The sequence below is a fragment of the Dromaius novaehollandiae genome, chromosome 11 (assembly GCF_036370855.1).
Source record: "Dromaius novaehollandiae isolate bDroNov1 chromosome 11, bDroNov1.hap1, whole genome shotgun sequence".
NCBI lineage: Eukaryota > Metazoa > Chordata > Aves > Casuariiformes > Dromaiidae > Dromaius > Dromaius novaehollandiae.
Genome location: NC_088108.1, coordinates 21355204 through 21367565, shown reverse-complemented (window position 1 = coordinate 21367565; position 12362 = coordinate 21355204). Strand labels below are relative to the sequence as shown.

General features: G+C 47.8%; 1 protein-coding gene across 6 annotated transcripts in view; it reads right to left on the bottom strand.

Moving 5' to 3' along the window:
- ARHGEF6 (Rac/Cdc42 guanine nucleotide exchange factor 6) overlaps positions 1 to 12362 on the bottom strand; it is a 43161-nt gene that overhangs the window by 3442 nt on the left and 27357 nt on the right. For 5 of the 6 annotated variants that reach the window (XM_026110982.2, XM_026110984.2, XM_064518314.1 and 2 more), the window contains 9 exons: positions 10637 to 10783; positions 9600 to 9686; positions 8503 to 8581; positions 7802 to 7935; positions 7362 to 7487; positions 4162 to 4182; positions 3231 to 3324; positions 2094 to 2183; positions 814 to 913 (listed from right to left, as the gene is read on the bottom strand). In XM_026110982.2, coding sequence (XP_025966767.2) covers positions 814 to 913; positions 2094 to 2183; positions 3231 to 3324; positions 4162 to 4182; positions 7362 to 7487; positions 7802 to 7935; positions 8503 to 8581; positions 9600 to 9686; positions 10637 to 10783 — 878 coding nt within the window. The remainder of the gene's footprint in view (positions 1 to 813; positions 914 to 2093; positions 2184 to 3230; positions 3325 to 4161; positions 4183 to 7361; positions 7488 to 7801; positions 7936 to 8502; positions 8582 to 9599; positions 9687 to 10636; positions 10784 to 12362) is intronic. The other variant, XM_026110983.2, reaches the window with a different exon arrangement.

Here is a 12362-nt window from a genome sequence, read left to right as displayed (position 1 = left end):
GCTTCTGCTTTTCTCTGCTGCCCATTGCAATGGGCACTGTCATTGCTGCCTGAGGGCACTCTGGAAACACCATTCAGAAGCATTTATCGGCCGCTGGTCCAAAATTCAAAGATCTTTTCTTAAAACTGGAGAAAAATACCCCATTCTGCTGGCTTTAAGTTATCAACAAAGTTCTGCAGCTTTGGCTTCCTTGTTTATGCTACTGCAAAAGATAATAATGGTTTTAAAACTGGAAGGGCCGAAGTATGTTTCATAAAATGACCTTGATTCCTTGAGGTTATGCTGCAAAAGAAAAAAAAAGAAAGAAAGGAATGCACTGTCTGGGCTAGAAAGAGAGCAGACCAGTGCAATCACCCGGACACCGAAGCTCTGTAACAGCACTGCCAGACAGCGTGACCAGGTGACGACACGCAGGGCTCCCCACGGGTAGCAGTAGCTCAGTATGTCAGGAGCGTAAAAAAACCTCATCTGGGTCAGTCCTCCCTGACACTATTAACAAAATCAGGGACTCTGGCTCTTGGGACCTGCTGTACCAACTTGCAGAGGGCTACAGCCAGTTTCTAGCAGCTGGGAACGTGGCTCCGCTCGCTAAAAGGGACAAATTCCCTACAGAAATAGCCCAGAGTCTCTGGCACAGCCAGGACCCAGCGAGGAGGGAGGCAGCAGGCTGCCAGGCTGCAGCAACACCTGGCTACTCTGAGCTCCTCATTAGCTGCGCTGCTCTGCGGAAGTGCAGAAGGAGAGGGCATTCGTTCTTAACATCCTTCCAAAAAGCAACGAGGGAATCTGCAAGTGGAGAGCAGCCTCACTTACTTTTCCTCCGTGACAGTCTGACCATTGCTTCTTGTTTCCTCTATGATGATTTTCTCTTCCTCGGGAAGAAGGACTTGGGGGATGGAGTCTTTACGGGAGCCTGGGGACAAGAATTACTCATCAGGAAAAGAAACGGAGACTCTCCCTGACGCCCACGCCGTGCCAGAGACAGCACTGCAAATTCGCATGTTGTTCACCTCCTCCGCAAAGCTGGGATGCAGTGGGGAGCTGGGGGCTCGAGCAGACACGCGGCTCCCAGCACGGACCCCTGCACCGTCCCTCGGGTCCCCGATCTGTGCGGGGGCCACCCCGGAGCCCTCCTGCGAGCGAGGCGCTGCCCTGGACCTAGCAGCCCCGACGCCTTGGACACGGCTTATGCAGAGAGGATGAAGCCAGCCAGGAAACGGCTGCTAATAACAGAAGTTAGCCCTGCTGCGCATCCCGCAGCGCATGTGGCAAGGTGTTAAACACATGCACGTGGCCCCAGCCTGGAAACGTGCCACGGCCTGAACGCTTGCTGTGACACCCGCAGTAATTCCCGTTCTCAGCGTAGGAAAAACTGAACGGGGGGAGCACTTTGGTGAGACCTAAACATGCATGTACGTGCTCTGCACTGCAGGGAGGAACTCGGGTATCTGCCGGGGTTAAATATGGGCTTATATACTGAGCTGAACTGGAGCTAAAGCAGCAAGCGGAAAGATTTCAAGAACACTCAGTGCATCTAAAGCTACGTCATTAGTTATAAAAGAACTCATGCGATTAGGGTCAAGAGCCCTTGGAAGAAACATGGCCCCCCATTTTTAAATGTACCATCATTTTCTATTTCACTGATTTAATTTGACATCTCACCAGCAATGATAAATAGTTTTATTTCCAGAGTTTAAGATGTTAGATAGTCGGGTTCTTATGAAGCTGCTTGTTCTTAAATACGCAGCTGATTGAGAGATAATATTCATGCTTCCTTTCTAAAGCTATATGCAACCTGAGATTACCATCAGGTTTTCATGCTGACAGCCACAGGCACTGACTAGGTTTGTTTAATTCCTAACAAGTGCTGGTGAAGTAGCTGTGTCTCATCTACCCTCCTACTTACTCATTCTCTGTGTTTAGAAGAAAAACAATGGCAAATAAACCACGAGGCAGATGAAGCTTCCTTATCTTGAAGATTGAACGCCACACGGTTTCCTAGCAGAAGCCTGATTGCTGTATGATGCAACCATCTGTTTTTCCCAGAGTGGTTATCAGCGTGGAAGAATTAAATAATCTGGTTGCGCGCCCACCTGAACTGAGAGCTTGCTGGAAGCCTGCCCCGGTACAGTACGCCTCGATCACCTTCAGGATCTGAGCATCCTCTTCTAACGCAGCAGTACCTGTAAAACATTGCAGACAACAGCTGTCACTAAAAGCAAACTGCTCAGGCATCACCTCTCCCAGCCCTTGTTCCAAACTCCCTTAAGAGACGAGTGTGTCTCCCTTAAGAGACGAGTGTGACGCTGTCTCTGCAAGTTTTCCCAATTCCTTTTTGAGCTTCTTTACATTTTCTGACCTCTGCAACATCCTGTGGCACTGAGCACCATGACGGAACGGTGTGAAAACACACTTCCAGCTACTTGTCTTAGCAAAAGTCAGGGGGTGATGCCTGGCTTTGGCTGAGGGGAGCACTGGGAGCTGGGCAGGCAGAGCAGCCCTCCTACAAGGGGCTCCCGGAGGAAATGAGTGTACCCAGGACATCTGGTACCGACGCATCAGAGCAGGACTGGCAAATGGGAAGTCCTTATTTCAAACTCTGGATTAATACTATCTTCTCGAGTGAGACAACTGACCTCCAGCTTTTACATTGCAGCAGCTCACCAAGTGACCAAGGCCTTTCACATAAAACCCACTAGGAACGTCCCAAAACAGACTCCAGGGAGCTGTCAGAATGACTTTCTTTGCAGGTGAACACCTCTGCACGGAGAGGGCCTTTTCTGTTCTCTGATCCCCAATGAAAATTGATGCAGGACCTGATGGCATGAACCGATAAGAGCTTGTCCCAGCTCTCATCTTGCTCTCTGTGATGTGTACTGTACTCTCCCAGATGTATTTCGATGATAATTTGCTGATGTGCTTTTAGTGCAGCTTTTAACAGCTCGGAAGCAGTTCCTTGACTTCATAGTCAGGACAGGACCATCTACAACCACGTGATCATGTGCCAGCAATCACAGTGAGGACCGTAGCATTGCTTAGTAGTTCTGACTCAGAGGGGATGTACGCAAGGTGGAAGAACACTGCACTTCCAGACACCTCCCATGAACAGCAGCATGCAGACCTGCTCATGTGTCCCATCATCTACTGCAAGAAAGGAGGCTCTCAAAGCCTTGTGGAGATTATTGAGCAAACAGAAACCTCGGAAAAGAAAAGAAAAATTCAACACTTACTTTTCCTAATAACAAACTCTTCATCAGAAGCTTTTCTCTCAGTTTTCCTTTTCGGAAGAAACTTCTTCATTGTTTTTGGACTCTTGCTGGAATCCTACAGAGAAACAGACTCCTGTATTTAAACAGAACCAAAGGCAGCTGAAACGAAGAAGCAGCTCAGGCTGAACGCAGCTATCCATGTTATGCACAACACGAGAGAACTACAAAACAGACAATGACAAAGCTTGGGATAACAAAGCTTTTTGCCTTCCCCACGTACTAGATGTGCAGCCACTGCTCCCTCTAACAGCAGTGGGAATTGCACCTGCAGATCTAGGACATGACACAGTCCTTCAGCGAATGCAACCCTCAGCTAATATCCTTTAGCTGAAGAATTCAAACACGCTCACAGCTCTTTTGGTCTCTTTACCAACTCTGTGGTCTTTGTAAGAAAACCCTGTAATATTGGTTATTTCCTTGACTCCATTTTTATTTCTAATATAAAACAGTTGATAAATGACATGACTCTAAATGCACACAATTTATTTGAAAGTATAAACATCCCATAAACATATATAGGGAACAAACAAATACACACAAAGTTAGTGTCTGCTGTGACTCCATAAGTAAGAAACAAAAGCTTTTATCTCCTTCACTGGGGTACGAGTCTTGCTCATTTGGAGGGAATTAGTATATTAGTAGGTTACATGCAATATAAATTTTAAGGAATGGCTAAAAAAGAGCAGAAGAGGTATGCCAGGAAGTTTCAGTATCACAGTCCTAAATTCTTGCTGAGATTTCTCTCAAAGTATATTTGCCAAGCAAAATTGACTCTCGTGTTAGTGTACTGATATCGCCAGGCAAAATTAGGGTCATGCAAGCACGAGAAGCGTGAACGAGAAGAACAAGCATTCTTTGCCACAATAAGCCAAAGAGATGTATCTACTCTTACCTTTAAGATATAAGACATCCTCTACAATGAATATGCAAAGAAAGAGAAGATGAGTGTGAGAGGTTGATGATTTTATTGACCAAGTCCATTAAATCCACAGTTCTAAAACACATTTAAATGTTAGTGTTGTGATTAATGTGTCACGCCCTCTGTACTGGTTTTAGAGCACTATCAACATGCAAAGGAGCATGGTGTCATGCAAAACTGAAAAAATTACATGTGAAACACATGGTAAGTGGGCATTAATACACTCTAAACACATCAAAATAGAGCACATGCCTCCTCGGTTAGTAGTAGACTTCGGAAGACGTTGCTTGTTTAGGAAAATGCCTCTTGGAAAGGCAGCGGGCGGAGAGGAGTGCAGCACCCAAACACCCGCTAAGAGCCAATTCTGCAGCCGCCCGGCATGCCTGGCTCCCTCCAAGCCCTGGGGAGCCGCACGGGGGCTTGGCCCGTCGCTCAGCGCTGCTCCCATCCGCTTCGGACCGATCGGCAGGGAGGAAGGGACGCTCTGGACAACCCTGGTGACGATCCCCTGGCACCACGTCTGCTCAGAGGGGACCCTCCCAGAGGGACCTGTTCCCACTGGGAACCTGACAGCGTCAGGCATCGGCATGGCGGGATTTCCCTGCTGCTGCTCCAGGAACGGGACTTCCCTGGAACGTCCTGGGGAGGGTCCGCGCCTGGCCGTCCCTGGGGCTGCGGAGAGGGCTCTCGGCACAGGGAGCCGGGCGGCTCTCCTGCAGATCTGGCCAGCGGAACTAATGAAGCCCCAGGTTACAAACCCTTCACCTAATGCAAAGCAGGTTATTAAAAAAGAAAAAACAGAAATCATCTGTAAGTCTTTCTCACTTTGCTAACCTGAATCCAGACACACCGCTTTACCCACAGCACCTGCTTTGTCATTTCAAATGATTACTGGAAACAGAACAGGAAAAATGACCCAATTTCAATGGAAATAACAACAGTGATGTGCGGTACGTAAGCAGGTTCTGGGGTTTCCTGAACACAGCAAGGTATGAGGAAATGCACACGACTGTGCCATCCCATCCTACACCATTAGAAGCCAATTAAAGCAACACTGGATGTCTGAAAATCTCTAATCTTTTAATCAAACTCCCCCATTCCCTTCCCTGCAAATAAACTTCGAAATTTGTATTCACTTATTTTATCTTCATAATAGGAATGTGCCTTGCTCTAAGCTATTGGCATAGTTTATTTTGTGTCCTATTTTATTTTTTCCTTTTTTAAACACAGTGAAATAGGAGTTCTGCTCAGTGACTGAGCACTCTGGGTATAGAGGGAGGGACGGGGCAGGTGAAAATCTGCTTGGGCCAACAACTGTACTTATTTCACGTTTGGCCTCACGTGTCGGTGTCCACAAGTCCCTCTGCATTTAAGGGGAGAGCAGCCCACCAGGCTTGCATAGGTTGTCTTTAGAGCCTTAATATCATGTTGTGCATTTGCAGCTCTGCTCCAGCTCCGGGTGGAGCCCGCTGGCCTTTCGGTTTCCCGTTCAGCCGGCCCGGTCAAGCAGCGGCATTGCCAGCAAACCTTGAATCAGTCATGTTTTCTTGTAACTGGTTTCAGCTAGCAAAATGTTTGCAGCAGGCAAAGCCCCATTTCCCAAGCTCTGCTTGCGGTCGAGGCAACAGGAGCTGAAGCCGCTCAGCTGTGGCCACCGGGTCTGGTCCTACCAACTGGCAGCTGCGGCAAAATGACTACAAGTCCAAGCCTAATGCAAGGAAAATCTTTTCACTATCCGGGGACTTTCTAGCCTCAGCAGTGTCTTTAAAGGAAGGCTCACTGGAGGAAGATGGGGGCTGCCTCCACTGCTTTCCATGGTGGGTCTGTGATACTGCTGTCCCCATGCAAACCATGCTTTGGGGTCCTTTTACACCCTGCATGCCACCATCCAACCCCGGAGCATCGGCACATGCCCTTGGGCTCCCTGTCTGCACAGCCACTGCTGCAAAAACCTCTCACATCCTTTCTGCGCAGATAGTTTAACTCCTGCTCCGCGGGCAGGGAATAACTGAGAAAGTGCAAAGGATTGTGGTATTAATGATATTGCGCAGTCTGCGGGTTTGGCTTACATTAAAAACAAATACAATCTTTGTACTTTCACACAGAAAAACTTCTCCTCAAATTAAAGCCCCTTCCTATATTTTAATTCACCATGCAAACAAGAAACTGTTTAGTCTACGTTAAGGATTTGCAACATGCAAAGATTAAGGGTGGTTTTCAGTTTGCTCGCTTTTTTAAACAATTTATTTTCCAAACTGAAATTTATTATTTTATCAATTTTAAGAAATAAACACAACACGACACCACAACACCACCTAAAATCTCTGCCTAAAGGAGCAGCGCCGCAGCCCGCTGGCTGCCAGGCTTTCTGTTGCGGAGGGCGGGGGGCTGAGCCGGCGGCAGCGCGCGGGCCCCCTCCCCGTGCCCCCTCCCCGTGCCCACCGCGCTCGCGGCCCCAGGCCCTAACGCTCCCAGGGCGGCTGTACCAAGAAAGGCCGGTGACTCAGAACCGGAGTGCTCTATCAGTAAGAGGAACGTTACCCAAGTTACCGGTGAGTAATCCCAAAAGTTTAATGAGAGGTAGGGAAGAAGAGCATTGCAGTTACCGCAGGGGGTGAGAATAGGAGCTGAGTTTTATTTTGGGTTTCCCCACACCGCCGTCCCATGGGCCGCCTACCTCCCCGGCTCGGGGTTTCTGCCGGGGAAGCAATCCCGCAGGCCTGCTGCATCCCAGTGGGCTGCGGGGGGGTGAAACACTCAGGCAGGCTGTGAAGGAGGGCCGAGCGCAACTGCAGGACTGGGGACGTCCAGCAGCCAAGGGCAGGAGCACCGTGGACCACAGCAACGAAACCCCTGCGCCTGCCTCCCAGGGCACTGTCACTGACTGAGAGTGAGCTGGGGCAGACGGCCAAAAACACTGAGAATGGGACACTAATCCTGCAAACACACGTGCTCATGCTCCACTTGCAGCATAAAGGCAGTTGCAGTGACAAGCATCCATCACATGCTTGCAGGACGGGGCATGACTTTGCACAGTATTTTCTCTTAACGTTCCCATTGACTAGGGAGCAATAAATGTAAGCTTCTGTGCCCTCACCACGGGATAAGAAATCTGGGCACGAACACGGGAGACTGTCCTGAAATGACGGTACCCTGTGTGCGTGGGGGATTACCTCTTTGTAACTCAGGGCTGCCGACGGTCGGAGTGGAGGAGCAGGTCGGAGGCAACTCAAGCTCCAGGGCTTGAGGATTTTGGGGGGCTCCAGTGGGCCACGAATCTGTCCAGTGGAACTAAACGTCTGAGAAAACAGATGACAAACAACGAAGACTGTTAGCCACCAAGCAAAGTATCCAAACAGAGGGCAATGGACAAAGGTTCACTATGAACTCCTTTAAGACACCTAAGTTGCAACCAAAACAGGGCAGGATATAGCAAAATGCTATGGGCAGTGCTGGTTGTGAACTACATGGTTACAAACAAAACTGCAGCGATGCAAAAAGTTCTAGAGCTGTATAAATTATCTCGCTATCAAGGTGCGCTGCAGAAAAAGAGAGATCAGCCAGTGCTGAGAAACAACAGGCAACAAGACAGGATGGGGTGAAACACACTTACCGAATGAGCGCTCCAGGACTGCGTTTTGGATATGGTGTTGCACGTCCCTTTGGTGAGCCTTTGCAAATGGTCAAGCCATTCATGCAAGTCCTGGCTGCTGCTGCAGGACACAGTGATCCGCTCCGTCATGTTCCCTGCAGCAGAGGGTTAAATAACCTTCCTTAGGAAATGGCAGAGACCCAGGAAGAAACACAACATCAGCTCAACTCATCATGACAGCAAGCACCTCCTCAGTTTGCAAAGCACAGTGGCTTCAGAAAGGCCAGTGCAAAGATGTGACTGCCCGTTCTGGTTTGGGCACCCAGTCCCCAAAAGTATGGAAGCAACATAAAAAGCTAAAGAAACTGGAGGGATGAAAGTTGCAAAATTGTTTAAAGTTAAAAGCAAGCAAATGCAGTGATTCAGTGATTAATGGGGCCCTGACACCAAATACCACCAGGCACAAAGTGCTATTGGGAGGCATGGTCAGTCCTTGCTGCAAATTTGTCCCATATGAAATGCTGCTCTCTTAGAGAGCAGCTGGGCACTAGCCAGAGACAGAGCTCCCAGCAGGAGAGAGATGCCCTGGAGCTCAGACAACACACGGCGGAGATGACCATGGCTCAGTGGGGATGCAGAGGTTGCGAGCAGGAGGACTGGTACCTCTGGTGGCAGCTGCTGTTTGGGCGGGGAGGATGGCCCCAGGCAGGAGCCACACTGACCTGCGATTTCAAATGTGTGCTCGTTCCCTTCGGCATCTTCCAGCTTTGTCAGTGTCATTCCTGCTAATGGCAGCTTTCCCTGGGAGAATTGAGGAAGAGTCAGTCTGCATCTGCCTCCCAGGCAGGCGTTGCTTTACGTGTTTCTGCTGATTCCTTTCTCTCTAGGATTTGCCATTAAAAACTAATGTGTGAAGGCTTCAGACTACACAAAGTCTCCTTTAATTTATGGATCTAGATTTCCCTGCACAACTAGGTCAAACCCCTGAGAAGAGGCTCCTATGACAACTGAGTCATCCCTGGCTCATCTGTCACCCTTGAAACTCATAGGTGCAAAGCCTTTTTACAAAGAAGTCAGGACCATGAACTTCCCCTAGTTTTTCTGAAAGCCTTCCGCATCCCTCTGCTTTGCATAGTGAACTGCCCACTCGCCTTACTTCCACTGGTGGACAAAATCTAAGCCCAGCAAAACCCTTCGCAAACTTTTCCTGTCTCTCTCATCACCCTTGCACACGACAAATGATGCCTCAACACAACAGCATCCTGCCCGGGAGGTTATTTACTGTTTCAGGGAACTAGAGTAAGACAAGCTCCAAAGAGCCTGACTGCAGTCATTCAGAACAGTAAGACACAAGGAATGCATCATTTAGGGTGCCTCAGACAGCAGAAATTTTGCCTATTTACAGTGGCCTTTATAATAGTGAAATATTTTCCAGAAACAGCACAACACTGACAGACAGCTGGCTGTTCATGCAGAGCAAAATCCTACAGCTGGGTCAGGACTCCTTACCTACACACACAAAACTCTTGAGAATAGCATATAGGGCAACAGTAGCGGCAGGGTCTGGTCCGAGTTGGTTTTTTTTTCTAATTCCGCAGTATTCACACTTACCACATGCTGTTTAACCAGTTGGCAGGACAAAGGCACTTTCAGTAAGCACCCTGGCATGCATGGTAAAACCAAGCCCTGCTTCCTTAGCGTGGAGCATTAGCACCACAGCAGAAAGATTTGAGGAAACAGAGGATTTGAATTTTAGGAGAGATATCTGATTTCCTTTTTCACACCTAACACCTTCCGACTTCGGATTAAACATGCCTACCTGATATATGAACCCACTCATCCGTGGGCTTGCAGACAGCATGAGCAAAACATTTGAAAACAACAAGAAATAGCGCTCTTCTTTTTCCTGCAGGGACAAGAACTAAGGTTAGCCCAGTTTGCAACCTATCGCAAGCACTCTCCTCTCAGCAAAGTGAACTTGCTGCGGTTGGAATCACAGCCTTAGAGGGACACAGACCCAAGCCGATTACTTTGGCTTATTTTCTTTACAGCATCGCTTTTCTGCATTAACTGTAATATTTTTTCCGAGGGAGCCTACATACGTTTTTGTTTGCAACTTGCTAATCCCAAAGATATTACTGATCTCCTTTTCCAATCATTTAAAAGTGCCTCAGAAGACCTTATGTCTCCCAGCATTTCACATTCCAAACGAGACAGGAAGGACCGGACACTAAAGGGCTTTGTTTTACAGATCGTCCTTCCCAGGGGAAGTTGCTACAGCAAGCAAGCAAGCAATTCAGCGGTAACAGGCACATTCCCACACAGCAAACACCGAAAACATGCAGTACTCATGGGTTTAACCCTACAGGAAAATGTTTCTTAAGAACACATATGCGATACTTCAGGACCAGCATTTGCTCTTGTAGTACAGGAATCCCTTCAGCTATTTCCACAGTGCAGTCAACTCTGGAGTGGGACGTCACAACAGCTACCAGGCTGTGCACAGGACGTTGCAAAATGATGATGCTAATGCACACTTTAAAGTCACTCTCATTTCTCAGAGTAAGTCACAGGGAGGAAGAAGGGAAATTAATGTGCTGAATGACACTCAAACACCTTTTTTTTTTTGAAAAGTGTGTCATTGAATGCTTGAGGCTAATCCCTCATGACTTGATGCAGTGCTTGACTTCAAAGCCATGCATAGCCCCATTGTGCAGCACTCACTCAGGTAAAATTAAGCATTATTTGTCAGCACTTTGCTAGCCTGGGGTCAGAGCAGCTGGCACCCTGCATAGCTCATCCCACGAGCAAGCGGGGGTTTCTTTAGCCAGGAGAAGGAAGGACGGCTGCACTTACCTCGCTTCCCCCACACTGTACCATAACCTGGGACATGTAGATTATGCTTCCCATCGTTTTTATGTCCTCTCCTTCCCAGCGCTGGATGGATTCTGAGAGGATCTGCAGTTCTAGTTGTTTCCTCTTCCTCAGCTCCTGGCACTGTGACTGGAAATCACAGCAGCAGTGCTTTTTATTAGCAAAAAGGCAGACTCAAACTCGAACCATCCTAACAAAGACGGATTCACCAGCCACGCTTCCACGGCCTGGCAGCTTTAGCCAAAGGGGCTCAGTGCTGAGCACGCCAAGGAATTGCATCACAAGCAGAATTTGCCTGCAGGGCTCAAAGCGTTGCCCCAAAAGAGACCCATGGCAATGAGAGGAATTCAGCGAAGGTGGACAGCATCACACACAGTTACATGTACAATTGGGCCTACCATTTTGCAAAAGCTTTGCAAAATGCAAAGCCTTTGCACCAGGAAAGCCTGCGTGGAAGCCTGCTCTGGCTCTATGACACAAAGTTTGTTCAAAATCACACCTTAGCAATTCACAAAGTAATGAATTCATTAAAATGTCAAAGAAACTGCAAACTGAACTGAGCACACTTTTCTTTCCAAACCAGTTCCACCTCTGAGAGAACAAGGTCACATTTTCCAAACCAAGATAGCCACAGAGTTAAATGTTTCTAATTTTGCTAGTGTTCAGAGAGACTCTGCCAATTTTGCCCAAACAGCAAATTAAGTCATATCTGCAGTGGTGCAAAGCCCCCACAAATCAGACTGGCAGATATTTTTCTAACAAAATTTGCAAAACACAAACGAGGAGCTTGGCACAATATTGCAGCAGTGCAGTAGAGCAGTACGAAAGGAAGCTTTTGAAGCTATCATAATTCAGAAGACTGCACCAGAGCGCAGCCGTTCTGGACTAGTAGAGCTCCTTAGAGCGGCTAGTCTTCCAGCAGCTTTCAGCAAACAGAGGACAATGCTGACTAAGCAGAGATGACCCTGCAAATCCATGCAAAATTTGCTATAGCTGACCTCTCTGCCAATGGGGAAAATTGCTGCAAGACCAAACCTGGGCTCAGTTTTCACCTATTCCTTGTTTTTCCAAACCTGTGTCTCCCCTTTCAAAGTCAGGAAGGGGGTCAGTGGCATACAAATTCTTGGACCATCCAGATCTTCTGCAGGCCCATGTTGGGCCTCACCTGAAAACACACACAACTTTTGGACCAGATTGTGGGGGATTCCTCTGGTTTTGCAATTGTTGTGTGCTTCAAATGGATCTTTAGCTCCCTTAGTGGCTGAATCCAAAGTTCACAAGGTGCAAATTCATAAAAAATCCACAACAATTCATCAGAATCTGTATAGCAGGCATCACTGCAAATCACACGGCTCTGCTCCTGCTGTGGCTCTGCAGTAACGTCTACTGTGCCTTCACGCAGGAGCCTCTCTGATCCCGGCCTCCTGGGAGTCATGCGTATGTCGCAGAAGGCATTTCTGTCCGTCTCACCTCAAATCCACAGTGAACCACTTTAGTTATGCAGCAATTACATTAAATTGCTAAGTGCCCAAGTACACATTTCAAGTAAAAATCTCCATCATTGACGAGCATATCTAAAGATTAATGACATCTTACAATTTAACTGAATTATTCTCCTATTATCTACTAGAATAAATGGAAAGGGAGCTGAGTTTCTAAGTAAATGTAACATGATCACCTTTTCCTGTTTTCTATGAACTTTCTCCTC